At 45.9% G+C, this 17,854-nt stretch overlaps 2 protein-coding genes and 1 long non-coding RNA gene across 3 annotated transcripts; 1 reads left to right on the plus strand and 2 right to left on the minus strand.

Moving 5' to 3' along the window:
• Window positions 1–5,038: 5,038 nt before the first annotated feature.
• Window positions 5,039–10,912, plus strand: LOC123453063 (kinetochore protein NDC80 homolog). The gene is made up of 4 exons (XM_045129828.1): window positions 5,039–6,245; window positions 7,603–7,849; window positions 10,361–10,507; window positions 10,608–10,912. The coding sequence occupies exons 1-4, from the start codon at window positions 5,113–5,115 to the stop codon at window positions 10,791–10,793; spliced, it is 1,713 nt and encodes a 570-aa protein (XP_044985763.1). The 5' UTR covers window positions 5,039–5,112; the 3' UTR covers window positions 10,794–10,912.
• A 1,106-nt stretch (window positions 10,913–12,018) lies between these two features.
• LOC123397327 (putative B3 domain-containing protein Os04g0347400) lies at window positions 12,019–14,173 on the minus strand. Its single transcript, XM_045091918.1, has 7 exons — window positions 13,885–14,173; window positions 13,705–13,784; window positions 13,310–13,604; window positions 13,167–13,235; window positions 13,012–13,086; window positions 12,763–12,932; window positions 12,019–12,503 (listed from the first exon to the last, which is right to left on the minus strand). Exons 1-7 carry the CDS (start codon window positions 14,171–14,173, stop codon window positions 12,261–12,263), a joined length of 1,221 nt encoding a protein of 406 aa, XP_044947853.1. The 3' UTR covers window positions 12,019–12,260.
• Window positions 14,174–14,392: 219 nt separating this feature from the next.
• Window positions 14,393–15,001, minus strand: LOC123453064. The gene is made up of 2 exons (XR_006632694.1): window positions 14,863–15,001; window positions 14,393–14,786 (listed from the first exon to the last, which is right to left on the minus strand). It is a non-coding gene; the product is annotated as an uncharacterized LOC123453064 (long non-coding RNA).
• Between the last annotated feature and the right edge of the window lie 2,853 nt (window positions 15,002–17,854).

Below are 17,854 nucleotides of genomic sequence, written 5' to 3' on the forward strand. Positions count from 1 at the left end.
GGCGGCCAGGAGGGGCACGGCCGAACGTGGGGCGCGACGACCGTCACAGCGAATGGCACGGCGGCCAGGCCGGCCAGCGCAGCACAACCGAGGTGCACGCAGCGAGCGCGGCGGTGGGTGCAGCCAGGCGAGCGCGGCCGGGGCCAGCGGGGAGCACATGGAGCTCGCGGCTGCGTCCACGACGATGGTAGCCAGCAAGCGCGGCACGTTAGTCATGAAATGGGGCTCGTGCAAGGCGCGACATGGTCGTGGCACAACTCGGCCCGTGACCAGCAGGGCCATCGGCTAATGGCGACTCGTGCTGGGTACTCAGCGTCGGCCAGCTTGCGGAGCTCACGGCTGTGTCCAGTGCACGGCGGCTCGGACGTGCGCGGGTTTCAGAGCTGCACCACGGCCATCACGTGGCTACGACGGTGGCCAGCAGGGTCGGTGCGGCGAGGCCATGGCGTGGCTCTAGTGCAGCAGGCACAACTGCGTCACGGGGCTCCCGGTAGCAGCAGCACGCAGAAGGCAGTCGCGAGGCTCGGCGAAGCACACAGAGGTGAGACGGTCCCGAGTCAGCAGGGAAACCGCGTCTATAGAACGGCCACGATCCATCTACTACGCTAGGTAGTTGGTATTGCACGCTGGCATCAACACCCCATTACTCAATGATGGAAGGTGTCTCAACCTCAATCACTCAACATGCGATGGCCGGAAAAACAAACATACGTCTTTTAGACGGCGTGTACAGCCTGGACCATGACAAGCACTATGGCGCAGTGTTGCCGTCATCTCGACCGCGCACACGACCTTGGGAAGAAGGATCTCGTCTCGTGTTCGTTCGTCATCGGAACAACACAAACCAACGAGACGACACATGCACATCCAGTGCATCACGGCGGTGTCGTGTTCATCGGAGCACACCGTCTTCCTATAGTATAGTCAACAAATTCTTCTACGCGCAAGATCGATCCGCATTGACAAGCGACATCAAGTCTGCCGCGATCTCATGAGGAAAATCCGTACCATAGGTAAAATCTAATCCGAAAAATCACGGGATCGCAAAAACAACGAAATCACAATGACAACAGGAATCCATTTTTGCAAATAAATTTCGGATCCATACCTCCGCGAAAACGACGAAAGCATGCTCGATGCAGGCTTGACGGAGAGTTGATGGAGCAAAGCGTGCTGATAACGTGTTCCACAACTCCTGCCAGCGAGTCCGGTCCATGGTTGCGAAGCGGAGCTAGCATTGTAGTCGGTCACACATAGGTACGGAAAGTAAAATGACACAGAGATATAGAGAGGAGCCTTTTTTATTAATGATTGATCAAGTCACGGTACAAATGGGTTGCTCTCCTCTTTATATAGCCTAGGGGTGAGGGATAAGGGCTCACTTTACTGTTAGGTGGAGGGACTTGGTCCATGTTGGGCCAATGACTTGTTTCCCATAGGGCCAAGTTTCCCAACAGAATCCTTATGGGCCGACCCGTCCCTTTCTACGCATGTGCGATACCCCGACACTTTGACTCAGAATGCGTCAAATAGCATTTTCCGCCACTTGGTCCGAAAAATATCAAGGACGTCGCTACACAGCGAGCGCTTGTTGTGGAGCGCGATCCAACGACCGACCGTTTTAGGTAACAAATCACGTGCGATCTCCCACACCAGCTAAAAAGAGGAAGTTTGCCTCCTTCCTAGTGTTACCATGTCCCGCAAAAAAAGAAACAGTCTTTTCCAGGTCCGTTCCCTCCCCAACACCCGCGTCGTTTGCAAGCAAAACAACATATCCCCACACAGATCTCCCTGCTCGCATCAAGAAAAGCACGCATCTATTTCCAACCCACCATCACACACTGACCCTGTTGCTCCAAGCCGCCGCCGTCCGCCATGGATTAGGGAAAACTACTGTCCTGTAAGAACACAACACGGGTGGAAGATTATATAGCACAAACAAGCCAACTAGCCTGCAACTCTTTGTCGCAGGACAAAAAACTCGCAGATCTCATAAGGCAACATATAGATAAAGGGACGATGCTACATAGCGCGCGTGATACAGTAGGATCTAGCGTCCCTGCCAGTGGTTAAGCGACTTTGTTGTGACTTCCAAGCGACTACATTTAGGGGCTTCAGCGATTCTGTTGTGTGATTTGGGCGTTGGACGACTTAGTGTATTAGAATGCTCTAGATTTTGCCGTTGGGTTAGATGACGATGTGTGTGTTGGTTGGTGACTCCGTACCACAATTTTTAGGGGTGTTGTGAGAGACTTTAGCATATCGGGCTTAGTCGAGTAGGCTCTTGGCAGGCACACGGGGAACAACTATGATAGAGAAGCGACTTCGTTCACCCCAATAAGCTGGCTTTGTTGTGCGCAGGCAAGGAAGCTAGATATTGGAGGCTTAGGCGTCTCTATTGTTTTTATTGGGCTTTTGGCGATGAAATTGCTGCCCTGCATACTATTGAGTTGCTTCATAACCCAAGAAATTCATATCACCTTTTACATGGTGTGAAATCGAAAGATACTGCGCCGACCTTTTTTAGCTTTCCGCACAAAAAGGGGCCACAATCCATGACGCGCTACAGGATCACACTTGGATCCAAAGAATCAACATCTCCAATTGCCTGAAGGTCCACCTTCAACAGTTCCACGTTCTCTAGGGGGAAATCCAGCAGGTCCATCTCACGAAAGAAGCATCGAATGACATCTCTTCGTAATTCACGGCTTCGACAGTCTATTCGGCCTCCTCTGCCTACAAGGCTCTCTTTGCAGGTGTGGAGCAATTGGACGCCTCCAAAATGCATTTTTTTTGCCTGACTCATAATCAAGAATAGAGTGTAGACGACGGGTAGGCTCCAAAAGAGAGGGTGGCCAAACTATGGCCTTTGCGAACTGTGCAAGCGAGAGAATGAGTTCGCGTCTCACTTGCTATTTAAGCGTAGGTATTCCATTAGGATTTGACGTGATATCAAGCTCTTGCTTGGTATGTATGAGCTGGAGATCGATGCCCCGCCTGGGATATGCATTCCGTTGAAGAGCGGTGGGAGCGGACTTTGCTACACACGGAGCATAGACGCAAGGCGACAACCTTTTTCTCTACTGATGCTGGTGATGTGGGAGATTTCAAAAAAGGAACGCGGAGATTTTCCGGAGCACGACGTCCATGTCTTCTTGATGGTTACCTTGATAAAAAATGAGGCGAGGACTGGGGCACTCGCCGTGGCAAGGAATTTGGGACGTCCATGTCTTCTTCATGGTTACCTTGATAAAAAATGAGGCGAGGACTGGGGCACTCGCCGTGGCAAGGAATTTGGGTTCGATCATATGCCGCGAGAGTAGTTCTTTCGTTGTCGTCCATTTATGGAGGTGTAAGGGCAATTTTAATGGGGCGGCCTATTTCGTCCGCCGCCGTTCGTTTGGATCCGCGCGGACAAAAGTGATGGCCCAACGCGCCGACCCATTTCTAAAACGCGTCCGCGCCGATCCATTTTCGGCCCAAATTTGGAACTGAAATGTGTCAGCATGGACGCGCGGGCGCCCCTTGGTGTCCGCCCCAACCACCGCGGTCAACATAATTTATGACAGCTGTCCTCCTCGGCCCCACGCGTCAGCGACCGTGGCCGGCCTTTTTTAATCCGAGCGTGCGGTGGGGTTCGGCCATGTGCTTCGAGAACCCTCCCCCCGTCCCCATCTCGCCACCCCTCTGTTTCCTCGTCGACGACTCAACGGCCATGGACAACGGCGACAACCTCGTCGTCTATGTCCGCGCGATGCTCCCAGAGGAGGTCGCCTACCTGCAGGCTAAGAGGGAGATGCGCCAGGCGCACGAGCGCGCCCGTGATACGCCCGGCTTCGCCCAGAACACCCTCGTCGTCTACCTCTGCGCGTTGCTCCCGGAGGAGGCCTCCTACCTCCATGCTAAGATGGCGCTCCGCGTGGCGAACAAGCGCGCCCGTGCTGCGCCACTGCCCACACCAGTACTACCCTTCTTCGGCACACCCTGCCCCCGCTCCGACGCAGCCCGACCTCGCCGCTGCCCCCGAGGACGCCTAGTTTTTTTTCCTTTTTCATTTACAATGTAACGCGTGGACCCTTGTCGGCCTTCGTGGCCGACTTTTAATTTTTAATTATGCATGTTTTATATTTTTTTCCGCACGCCGATAAAATTGTGTCGGGCGAGTGTTGGGCGCATGCGCCGATCCAAACGCTGATGCGAATATTCGTGTCCGTTGGACCGACCCAAACGGATAAAATCGCCGTCCGTTTAGATCGATAGGTTGGAGTTGTCCTAATGGACCTCGTCACTATGTTTTAAACTACTTCTTCTTTATTAACGAGATGAGACAAAGTTTTTACCTTCCGTTTAAAAGAAAAAATGAATGGATGCTAGTAGCTCGCCATCCTCGTGTTGCCCCCCATCATTAAAAATAGTGAAGAAATGAGGGAGTGAGCAAAAAATTGAGCATAAAAATGTTGCGTGGGCCCCCCACCGTTTTGCTTGGCCGTGTGATTTGCATTTCCCTGCTCACCGATTTGCTCCTGCTCCCTCGTGATGTACATCTACCCCATCACCATTCATCGCCGTTGATGACGAGAGGATGCGTCGGCGAAACAATCATGGAGGCCGGAACACACCTCACCTTTGGCCGCGGATGTATCGTCCCCGCGTATTCCGGCGAAGCGCACAGCCAACGGCTCCGGCCCCCCTCCAACCCTGTCGCGGGCGCGCGGTTGACTTGCATTGCAGGTGACCAGACCAGCTCCCCCCGATGTGGTGCTGCTCGCTTCGCCGGTTTTTGCTTCTCTGCTGTTCGTCGGCGGTTGACGGACTCTCGTCGAATCCCTAGAAGGAGATTTCTCTCCCAATGTCGTTGTGTTTTTTTTTTCTACTGTACTGTGTACGGGAGAGGGATTGGGAGAGAAAAAAAAGAAAACGGTGAAATGAGGAAACGTGTGGGTGAACGGAACGGAAGCGTGCTAGTGGTATCCGCCTGCTCGGTCCACCCCCACACGTGGCACGATCTCGCGTCAGCTCGCGCGGCCGCTCGCGAGACCTGGAAATACCAAAGCCAAACCTCGCAGTTTCCCCTTTCCAGACCAAACCCTAGCTCCGGCTCCGGCGACGGAAATGCAGCGCGGGCGCGGGCGCGGGCGCCACGCGAAGGCCCCCTCCTCCTCGGCGGCCGTCGACCGCACGCCGATGACGGACCAGCCGCTCCACCCGCGGAACCTCGAGCACGCCTTCTCCCGCGGCGACCCCGGCGCCTTCAGCGCCTGCTCCTCCATTGCCACGGCGCCCTCCCACGCCGCCACCACCACCGGCCTCTCCGACCGCGCCTCCCAGGCCGCCCTCCTCCGCGCCGTCAACGCCTACCTCGCCCCCGCCGCCCTCCACCTCCGCCCGCCCCTCCCGCCCGCCAAGGACATCGTCGCCGCCTTCCACCACCTCGCCGCCCGCCTCCGCTGCCCCCTCAAGCCCGCCGCCTGGGAGGACGACCTCCTCGCCCTCCTCCGCGCCCTCGCCTGCCCCTACAAGGTCACCAGATCCGCCCTCAAGGCCCCCGGCACCCCGCACTCCTGGCCGCCGCTCCTCTCTATCCTCTACTGGCTCACACTTCTCTGCCGCTTCACCGACGGCCTCCACGCCTCCCCTCCCGCCCCAGCCTCCGCCTCCAATGAATTCATGACCTACCTCACCCAGGGCTACTGCATGTACCTCAACTGCCAGGATGACGCCCTCGCCTCCCTCGACGATGACTACCACTCCAAGGCCCGCGCCCAAGTCGCTGCGTCGGCGGTGGCAATTCAGGATCTAGAGAAGGAGGTTCAGGAGTGCGAGGCCAAGCGGAGGAAGCAAATGTCGGCGCCCTCTCGCCTCAAGGCGCTGCAGGAGAAGAAGGATGCATTTACTGCCGACGTTCAGAAGTTCAAGGCGGTGGTCAAGACCTGGTCCACCAAGATCAAGGACAAGGAAGATGCATTGGTGGAAAAGGAGAAGGAGCTCAAGGCCAAGGTGATGAATAGCCAGCAGATGATGGCCGAGAATGAGGAGCTGGTGAAACAGGTGGACTCGCAAGTAGTGAGTGTCAGGGACGTTGATAGGATGACTAGGGAGTTGCAAGCAGTGGAGCATGATATTGCCAAGTTGGAGAAGGCAAATGCCGTGCTGGAGGAGAGGGGGTGGGAACTCGAAGCTGCGCTGGTCAGTAAGCTTGAGGAGATCGAGGGCCTTGCCGAGCTGTGCAACCAGTCCCTCAGGAAGTATGAATCCCCCAAAGAACTTTGGACCTCCTGATTCTTCTATTTTTTTTTTCTCTCCATGTTCTTTATTATTTCACCAATGGTTTGGTTGTTATCTAAGCACCTTTAAACTGATCTTAACTGAGTAACCATGACTCTCTTGATATGTAGAAATATACTTAAAGAAGCATTTATCTATTGTAATGCTGATATGGTGCTCCATTGTTCAATATATTTGGTCTTCCTAACCTCCGTAGTTGAAATATTCCTTCATTTGGAGAGTCAACTAGTTCTCTTCATGCCTAAGCACTCCAATTTCTTAATATCTGATTTTTTTTGTATGGTCTTTTGCTTTGTTTAGGATATGTGGTCATGCAGTTTACAAGATTGTACTCTCTTGATTGTGCAATTTGTCTCATGTCTTTTGCATGTGACCTTTTTACCTTTCTTGATATTTGTCATTCGTAACTTGTTTTACTGCTTGTTTGCTTAACGATTTAGAGCACACTTTGCTAGCCTACTGTGAGTGCAATTATATATGTTTGGAGAAACCCTTATGCTTTCATGGACTATCATTGAGATGTCAGGCTAGATTAAGTGAACTGCTTTCTGTTCATAAAGAATACTTATAGTATCAGTCATTTGTTATTAAGATCTGCACGTACATAGACTTTTGACCGAGACAATGAATAAGGGTGTCCACTAGGCAGTCCTCTAGCATTTTACATTAGCTGAATAGAGATGGTTCCATCTTTGCAGTGTTACCCATCAGGAAATGCGGGAAAGTTGTAGGACATGATATATTTTTGCCCTTGTTTTACTTCGTCTCCCATTTTCCCTCCAATTGTTTATGTAGCTTAACTATCTGAGTAATCCCTTCACCCACTGTTCCTGATCATAATTTCTTTAGTTTTTTTGTTGAACATAGTATCATGTTGCAAATTGACGACTTCATGTGTGAAAGCATTTCCAGCAAGGTTGTAAGCTATGTGTGTGTTATATGTGGTAATTTTATCTTCCTTTTGGGTGATGGACACATGTTTAGGCTCCTCTATTGCTTCAATGCAACATATCGCATGGTTAAATGTTAAGTGGGTATTGCCATGATACATACATCTTTACAAAGAGCATCTAATATGTTTCGCATCATAACATCTTCATAATTGAGAAATATAAAAATTAAGGGCTATACTATCATTTTTCAATTAAAAAACATTGCCGAGACAGATTTTATGTAACACAGTATTCTTAAGTATTGTCGTGCTTAGTGGCAGACTCATTTTATTGTGGTTCTGTTGTTTATTCTTTGGCTCCTGTTTCGTCAATTTATATGTAGAGCTTGTTGCCTTACTGTCAAACACTGCTGTGCCATTTGCAGGTTGAAACCCAATATTGATTTCCAGTACGAGGTAAATGCAAAAGGATCCTCCCCGGCTGAGATCCTTGGTACCACCTACAAAACCAACCTGAAGCCTGCGCTCAAGGCTCTTGCTAATGAGACTAAAAGGCTAATTAAGTCAAAGCATGATGAGTCAATTGATCTACAAAAGCAGTTGCAAGGAATTGTTAAAATACTGGAGGAGAAAAGGAGTCATGTTTCTGCTCTACAGGCTAAAGATAATGAGGTCAGTCACCTTATGCTATATATGATATATCACAGCATGAAAAAATAAAACAAATACCTGAAGTCCATTTTAACCCTTAGTATGTTCATGATCAACTCATTAAAACTCATGCATCAAAGTGGAAATTCTTTCTGTATTTTTCTTGGTGAAACTTGTTCACAATCCTGGCAAAATGGAGATTCTGTACTATGAGTGGATAAATTAGTTGACTAGTCTAAAAATGTCATGAATTTAGTACTCATTACAGCGTAGAAAATAGTTGGCTTATTATTTATATGCTGTGCATCACGGAAAAAGTACTCGAGTGAACTCTTTTTTATGTAAAATCTCAATCAACGCTGGTCAATTGCTTACTTCTTTATCCTATACTCCCTCAGTTCAGTAATACTCCTACATGCTATTTTGGGTTTTGACTTTTGACATGGTTTCTAGCGTCCAGTTTTGGCCGTTGATTTTCATATGAATAAGTTAGCAAAGAGTCATAAGATTTTATTTTTAGTAAATATTTTCATGGCAAACCTAATCATAATGTTTTCACTCTGCCAATCCAAAATATAAACATCAGTTGTCAAAGTTAGAGATGTGTTACTCCCATTCCTGAATGGAGATGCTAATTGGTTACAAAGTTCTGATGGCCTGCATTCTATGGTAGAAAACTTGCTATATTGCTGGTACTGTGGTTTATTTTATTTCCCATCTGCTCTAACTGCTAGAGAATAGGGATGGCAACGGGTCTGCACCTGGCCGGGGAGTCCCTTTTCTCCCCCGTCCCCGTGAGAGAACAATCAGCCCATCCCCATCCCCATCTACAGCCTCGGGGACAACTTTTCCCCGTCCCCATCCCCTGTCGGGTGTAGCAGACCCACGGGTAACCCATATCCCCGTCCATGCATACAATGTCAACTACTATATTTTAGTAAGTTGACGAGTATACACATGAGTGTGGTACATTGAGAGAAACAAAGATATAATTATCTAACAGCCATTATTAACCAGAAACAAAGAAGTCTGAGCCAGTGTCTTGCCCCTGTTCTTGATCTTGACATAAACACAACTCCTCAGATGATCATGGAGATGCTTAGTCCCATTTTTTGTTTTCCTCCAAGCTTCTTTTTACAATAAGCACACTTGGCTTTCCAGTTCCCCTTTATTTTCACTCTCTCAAAGTGCCTCCAAACAGCTGTGGTAAGCTTCCTTCTCTTTGAACCAACAACCTTAACTTCTTCTTGTTCGTCTTCTCCCTCGTCCTCATTGGAAATTTCTACAGGAACATTGTCACCTTCGACGTCTTCTGCAGCAGGTTCATGGACGGACTTAGATGCTTGTGACTCTGACAGTGATGTGCCTGTTACAGCTGAATGTTGGGACTCATGGCTCTGGTTGGTACACCCAGTTGGACTGGACAAGAAAAAAGTGCCATCACATTAGTATATGACAAATTAATTTAAGCAATGAAATTTGTTGGTACTGACAATTGAAATTAAGCGATGAAACTTCTCGGTACTGATCTTATATGTACATGAAGATATTATCTTATATGACAAACACACATAAGCATATATCTTGTTAGATAATTTTAAATAACAGTAAGTAAGAAGGTTGCTGCTTATAGGGGCTGATGGGGAGGAATTTCTCCCATAAATGTCCCCATGGGGGCTGGCTATATATCATCTCCTAATGGAAGAAAACCCCATCGGGTTTCGGGTAAACGGTATCCATTGCCATCCCTACTAGAGAACCAGTGTCCTAATGGCATGTATAATGGGGTGATGCCAGTCTTGTCTTGGTAATGCCCCAGCCCGGTTGGAGATGCTCTCTGTCCATCTGATTAGTACTTAGCGGCTTGGTGAACACTGAATAGAACATAATGAATGATGCTCATGTTTAACCTGTTACGAGTGGCATGCTATGCATCTTCATATATTCTTGTTTGCGTTGCATAAAATGATGTCTAGCTTGTGAGAGAGTTACACAAAGTAAGCCCTGTCCGGAATACAGGGTATTTGCCCTGTTCCCATGGGGAATAAAATGGTTCCTGTGAAATTCTTGCTTTCCAAAGAGGCCCTTAGTTTGAAGAGAGTGGATTTTGTGCAACCAGTTGCTGCCACACCCCATTATTCAATTTGTTTTTGGAGTTTTCAAAAAAATGTAGAACACTTGATGGATTTAATCCCTGCTTGCATTTTTCATGCAATTATTTTGACTAGTTCATTAAGATAGCTAAACATATGGATAGATTTTTATTGGCCAAGCATATGCTTGAGCTGAAAGTATTGAACTGATGGTAGCTTTGCCAACTTTACTCGCTCATGAATCTAGTGTTGCATGTGTTGCCTTACTGTATCGGTTCTCCATATAATGATTTATGAGTGCATACGCGTTGATTTGGATTCTAGATTTACTTTAATATGATAGAATATCACTCCCGGCTAGCTTATATGGTTGGTTACTGAAAAATGAGTTACCACTTGTACCAGGGAACAATATTAACATTGTGGTTTCTGTTCCCAGATGACTGCTCAGATGGATTCACTGGATCGTGAAATCCAAAGCCATGTCTCACGCTGCGCAGCCGATGCTAGAAAATGGAAAGAAGAGCTAGAGAAAAAGGAACATCACATGAGCACCGCGGAGAAGGAAGCAGAGGAGGTTTTGAAGGTGACGTCGTCTTTTAAATTTGCTGTGTTCCCGTAGCATGACACACGTACCGTCATCAGATAAAAATTTATTTACATCATTCATTGTTGTGATTCGGCAGAACTCGGAAGAGGATCTCCAGGCCACGCTGAGGGAGACCGACAAAGAAACCCAGGCGTGCGCGAGGGAGCTGCTCCAGCTCATAGATTCAATCACGAAGTTCAAGGAGTTAGTGGTGCAGACGAGTGACGAGATGAATAAAGACCTGTACGAATGCGCGGAGGGCATGGCGGCGTCGTGGTCTTAGGGCTGGCTCCACGTAGGAAAATGATTTGTCAAAGTTTGACTTTAACTTGTCAAAAAGTCTGTATCGGTACATTATGGAACCGAGGGGAGTATATATGATGCGTTTAGGGATTGGTGAAATGACGGCTGTGTCTGTTCCCAGTTTAATTGCTGACAGGTCTTGTGCAGCGCCCCCACCCATTGCGATGAGCTAAAGCCGGAGCCAACTGAAAGCAGGGAAACAAGAGCAAAATACTTTTTACGTTCCTAAATATAAGTTTTTTTAGAGTTTGCATTATTGATTACATAGAGAGCAAAATTAGTGAATCTACACTTTAGAATTTGTCTACATACGGATTGTTCATAATGAAATCTCTAAAAGGACTTTTATTTAGGAGGGGAGGCTTGGGAGAAGGGTTTAGGAAAATTGCAGTGACTGTAAACAAAAGGATTGTTCATAATGAAATCTCTAAAAGGACTTTTATTTAGGAGGGGAGGCTTGGCTAGAAGGGTTTAGGAAAATTGCAGTGACTGTAAACAAAATCCGTTCAATTCAACATGGTTTAGGGTTTAGGATAGGAGGGAGTAACACCAAGCTGCAGTGACTGTAAACAGAATCTGCAGCACTGCGTTCACTTCAACATAATCAACACTCTTTTAGTAAGGGTATATTATGGACGAAAAAAAGAAGGTCATGCTAGTAGGCTTATTAATTAATTGATTGATTATTTCTTGTGTTTCCAGAGCCTGAGAAATGGCAGCAGCAACAACCATAACCCCCTTCCGATCCCTGCCAGAAACAACCCGGTCTTCTCAAATCAGAGGAGAAGTAGGCTCTATGCCGTATTTGAGAAAAAAGAAAGTACAGTAGGTTCTGCGCTGATCCTTAAACCTATGGCAACATTCCACACACGTTTAGCTCGCCTTGATGTAGCATGAGAAATAGTATTTCTTTTTGGGAACAAAAGCTGATTTAGTGAACTCGACCTTTTATTTAGCTGCAGTGACTGTAAACAGAAATATTTCACTGAGCAGACAAGGTATGAGATAGGTCGGCTGGCAGATTTTCTCAAGGACCTGCCAAATACCAAAACGCCTTAAGGGCTCATTTGATTCGAAGCAATTTCATAGGATTTTGCGGCATGGGGCGAGCAGACAGCAGCTTTCATGCTTATCAAATTGCCATAACTGTAATCAATGCTAAACAATACACCACGCACCACATTGCAGCGAAAATATTTAACAACTTTACAAGTAGAAATCTCGCCTTGATAAACCAGCCACCTAATACCAAGTCATGAAACATAATTTCCTAGCAGGTTATGAACCGTGTCCAAAAAGCCAGAAACCAACGCCATTATCATTTTACCACAACATTCATCGCGATTACTACTAAGGTAGCTAGCGTTCAATTCTCTTGAGGCAATTTCAAGTGCATCAGCACTCGCATAACCGACAGGATCACAATCACATAGCCATCAATGTATCTTTAACGGCGCTCAATGTTAACCTCCCACAGCTTGCCGTTGACAACTTTGAAGGTGCACAAGTCTCCTTTCTTGAGACCGTTCTCCTCGCAGAATTTAGCCCAGCCTCCTCTAAACCTATTCATAGTGTAGACGGTATTTGGCCGCTTAATGACGGAACCTTTTACTTCCCAAGACTCGTTCCTATCCATAGGCCTGAGCAAGATCTTGCAATTCTTCTTGTATCCGAAATGGTCTGGCAAATGCTGCAAGCAATTGCAGCATGGGGTAAAAGTATTGGTTCAGAAAATTGGATATTATCGCATGGATAGTTTATATCACAATTCAGGAGTGGTATAATTAAAAATTGACAATATTATGCACCAGTTGATAATATACTCTGTCATGTCAAGTTGTTTGATAGATTGTTTAGTTCCCTTATTTACAAAAAGTGCACTCATATTTCTTACTCTTTTTTTTCAAATAAGTTCCTAATTTGCTCATAGAGTAAAATAATGTACTTACAAATGCTTTAAGCACGCCATCACTACCGATCTCCTTCTTTAACCAATCCTGAGACCCTGTTTTTCCAATCTCGAAGAAGCAAGACATGTTTACATGCCTTGAAGTTGTGTGTCTTTCTAGCATCCTTTCACCTTTGCTACGTTCTCCCTCTTGGCCTTGTGCTCTAGGTGCTGAGAGGACAATGGTTGTAATCAGCTTAATATATTACCAAGATATAGTTTTTCAGAAAAGTTGAGGCTTGTTTCATACTTTTGCAATTGCTTTCTTTCCTTTTCCGAGTCCGAGTGGAAACATGTTTTCCCTCTTGGCCTTGTGCTCCAGGTGCTGAGAGAACAATGGTTGTAATCAGTTTAATCTATTACTAAGATATAGTTTTTCTGAGAAGTTGAGGCTTTGTTTCATACCTTTGCAATTGCTTTGTTTCCTTTTCCGAGTGGAAACATGTTCTTCCTCTTGGCTTTGTGCTCCAGGTGCTGAGAGGACAATGGCTGTAATCAATTTAATCTATTACCAACATATAGTTTATAAGAAAAGTTTGCCTACTCACATTGTTTGCTTTCCTCAGAACAGCCTGGTTCTTCCTCAATGTGCTCATCATCCCCATGTCCAAACTTCTCAATTGAGAAGTTCATGCACCCCTGATACTTGATCAGGAGGACATCAGTTTCAGACAGGTCAAGCATGTCCAGAAAGTCTGCCCAAACGGAACCGGCGAAGAAGACATCCGGGCCATCCCTCTCGAGGCCGATATGCCAGTGTGATAGGAAAGTGGCCATCAGTGGTCTTTTGTTCAGGTCTTCTTCTGAGATGTATCCTCGTCGCAGAAACTCATGAGGGATAAGCTGCAAGAAGAGATGAAACGACATAATGCAGTGAACATACATACTCAGCAGGCAGCAGCTTAATGGTTCTGAACATTTGGACAGGAAAAAGTAAACAAACCATCTTTTCCTTGAAACTTGTCTGAAGTGGCACAATGAATTGGGGCTTACGAGCACATGCATTCTTGAGCTGGCTCAAAACTGAACATGAACAAGGGTGAATTAATTGTCTAGAGTTTGAGCTATGATTGCAGTAATTGTTAGGTCAAAAGTACATGTAACTAAGGAAGTCCAGACGCACCAGTAATTGTTACGCCGAATGGTTTAATAACAAAGTTGTTGTCGAACACCTTTAGGGTGAATATGCCTCGCCGTACTTGCTTGAACACCAAGTACCAGCCGATGCCAATACCATGTGCAGCAACAAACTGTGGCCACTGACCACCCAGGAACAAGCCGTTGGAGTATCGGCCGACCGTGATGTCCCAGAGTTTCTTGCCGAACGGGCTAATGATGAGGACTGTCCGTCCGGCACCACGACCTCCGGTACCGACGAACCACCCAGCGATCTCATCGCTGATGTGCTGCATAAGGGTTAAAAATTACAACAAAATTTCAGTAGAATTCCGCATATTTCAGTGGGGTCTGAGATATTTTTAACCCCAAAATTTCAGGTAGATTCAAACTTGGTTGCAGCGCTGCAGTTGATGGCTAATTCCACCTTTTTTTTAGGGAATCGCTAATTCCAATCTCAAAACACAAAATCGATCTAGTATTTTTCAGCATCACTTTTTTTTAGAACAGCCCACTACCAGTAAAGCATGCACACACGTTTTTGACGCAAAAGAGAAAAGCCCAAGTCCCTGTTGGTTGCAGGATTAAATGTTTCGGCTTTCTTCTTCCTCACTGAGACATAGACATGGAACATGTTCAGAGTGCTCTAATGGCGCCTCTGTTGGGACTAGGGAATACATAGCTAGGATGGGGCCCCTTGGATCTGGGGCGGCCGCCACCATATCGGCAGTCGCACAGGCGACCCCCTCGGGTGACGGCGGTGGAGGGAGCGGCGCCGAGGGAGGAGGACGCGAGGGGAAGGTGGGCGTGGCGTCCTTCTTACCAGATACAGTACTTAGAAGCAGTCATCTTCACAAACTTCTGGGTCCGGGTAAACTTGACATCGTTGCCGGACGATCCCATTGTTACCTGCGAACAGTGCCATCTCTGGATTTAAGATTTGAGTTAGGAGAAAAGAAGGGAGGGAGGGAGGGAGGGGGGTTACCTCCGGCCTTGCTTCTTCCCCGCCGGCCGCCGGAGAGGGAGGGAGATTGGGCGGAGAGCCAAGTGCCTTGGACGCGCAGCTGCACAGCGCGTGCAGTGCACTGCGGAGAGGCACGGGAGCACAGTGCAGTCTGTGAAGTGTGAAGTGCCTTGATTTACTAGACATGGCTGGCTAGGAAAAAGATGAATATAGACTTATTTTAGTTATAGATACATCTAATATATTCATTTTTAAAACAAGTATTTTCAGACGAAAGGAGTAAGGTTAGACCGAATCCAATGCATGAACAGCGTGACCGTCCTGGTGATTCGTACGAGAGTGGACCATAATATTAATTTATACTCCCTCCGTTTTAAAATATAAAACCTTTTAGAGATTTTACTAAAAGACTACATACAGAAAACAAAATGAGTGAATCTACATTCTAAAATATGTCTATATGCATCCGTATGTACTTCTTCCTCCGTTCCTAAATATAAGTCTTTTTAGATATTACATTAGAAGACAACATACGGAAGTATATAGACATATTTTAGAGTGTAGATTCATCCATTTTGCTTCGTATGTAGTCATCTAGTGAAATCTTTAGAAAGACTTATATTTAGGAACGGAGGGAGGAAGTAGTTCATAGTGCAATCTTTAAAATGTCTTATATTTAGGAACGGAGGGAGTAGAATATAATATTTGGTCAAAGTCAAACTTCATGAACTTTGACTAAATTTAAAGAATAAAATATCAACATTTATAATATTGAATCAATATTAGTAGATGCATCATAATATTAATTTTCATAGCATATAGATTTAATATTATAGATGTTGATATCTTTTGATATATATTTGGTTAAACTTTGTGTCACTTGACTTTGATTAAATATTATATACAGACTAAAAAACGAAGGGAGTACTTTGACGCGGCCTCTGAAACCGACACACTATTTTTTTTCTCCCTCTGTACCATAATATTTGTTGTTGGAAAGAACTAGTCTAGTTCTCCCCAACAACAAGTATTTAAGAACAGAGGAAGTAATATTTTTAACGCAGACGGCGGTTGGACGGCCGTTGTAGATGCTTTTGGAGGATCCAGTTCCCTTCCTCGACTCCTTAATTGTGTGTGCATGACTTTTTTTTCTCTCCATTTAGTCTGTCTGAACCTCCTTTCTAGCTGCACTTTCCTAAACTGCCCTGCAGCCTCTTCCTCTCTTGACCGTGAGCTCGGGCGGCGGGATGTAGTAGTAGAGAGGGTAGGTCAAAATCACTGTTTTGACCTTATCAACAACTTTTATCACAAAGTAAATTTGACATAAAAGTATTTTATGATCTAACCTTTTAATAACGTAATAGACCGTGGCATTTCTGCTTCACATGAAAACGTTAAAAAAGATTACACTATTGTTTCACATGAAAATACGAAGATAGGTCGCGTTGTAACCCATATGGAAACGTCAGGGAATTGGACGTTTCAAACGTTTGTGGAAATGCTAAGAGCTTTGACCTTTTTTTCCTAAATATTTAGATAGTTGTGGGACTTGCTGACGTGGCAGGCTGGAAGGGACATAGCGTTTCTGTCCTAAACATGTTTTTAAAAGATATCTTGCTAGTGCTTAGCAAACTTGATTGATGAGTACATTAAAAGAGCGGTTAAACAATACCTTTTCTCAAGCCAAATAAGATTGTATGCAGTACTTTACAGGAAAAATGATAAACTAAGAATATAATGTTTGTTGCGTAGCTAGAGATCATAAAAATAAAAGACATCGGATCAGAAGCTACGAGCAGTGCATGCAGTAGATGCGGTTGCTGCATGCCAAGCCATTGTTTACCCCATGCGTGTGTGTACGTACTTTCGCTACCCCCTCTGCAGCCTCCCTGTTCCCCTGGCATCCACTAGGCAAAATTAACAAAATTAACCCCAATGCTGAAAGAAGTCACAAAGTGGACCCATGATGAAAAAAAATTACCGAGCTGACATTTTTGAATGGCGTCCGACACCTAGGCGCCACACTACATTGTGTGACGCCTAAGCCGTCAACGTCATACGCTTGGCCATGCTGGCACAGCTGGCCCCACCCTCGCCAGTGCGACGTCTAGGCCTAAGGCGTTGCACATTCTGCAGTGTGCCGCCGAGCGCTTAGGCGCCACAGTGTGATTTATCCAGCCACGGGCCAGCCCCTCCCCCACCCCTCCCATTCGTTTTTCAAACCGACGGCTGGCTCTTCTCCTCATCTCAATCCCCTCTTCTAAATGCTTCCGATCTGGTGATTTTTTTCGTGGATTTATCCCCCAAACTTGTCTACAAGGTAATCTATTCCGTTTCTCATCTTTCTATCCAAAAAGTATTGTGTATTTTTCAGACTTGTATTAGTTAGGTTGAGAGCCATGTTTTGATTGGATTTGAAATGTAGACGAAGAGTTAGTCCTATTTTATGAATCCTAGATGAGTAGTTTTGTTATATGACTATTCCTATGAGTAGATGGCGTGGATTTTATGAGGTTTTGAATAATATGAGTATTTTTTGAAGATGAATAGATTCATATGAGTATTTTTTTAGTAATATGTAGATGAGTGGATTAGTAGATTAGTAGATTCATATGAGTATTTTTTTGAAGATGAGTAGATTTATAAGTATATTTTTTTGTGATATGTAGGATGGTGTGGCTTTTGAATGATGCCTATGATGTTGAACACCGGACCTATTTGATGTCGGAGAAGGGGGTGGTAAGTAGAACATATGTTGAAAAACCATGTATTTATTTAATAAGATGAAACCATAATCATATCACCCCTCTATGTTTGCAGAAGCTTATGCCCTTGAAGATTCGGTCTCATGGAGCATCGACTGTCATGTCGTACGATCAACGGTACACACTATATATCGAGATGACAGGACTCCTTTCATTCATTCAGCTTGTGAGTCGGTCAACGCCCAACCTGAACGCTACGACAATCAGTGCATTTACTGATCGGTGGAGGCCAGAGACCCACAGTTTTC

This window comes from Hordeum vulgare, chromosome 5H, assembly GCF_904849725.1.
Source record: "Hordeum vulgare subsp. vulgare chromosome 5H, MorexV3_pseudomolecules_assembly, whole genome shotgun sequence".
NCBI lineage: Eukaryota > Viridiplantae > Streptophyta > Magnoliopsida > Poales > Poaceae > Hordeum > Hordeum vulgare.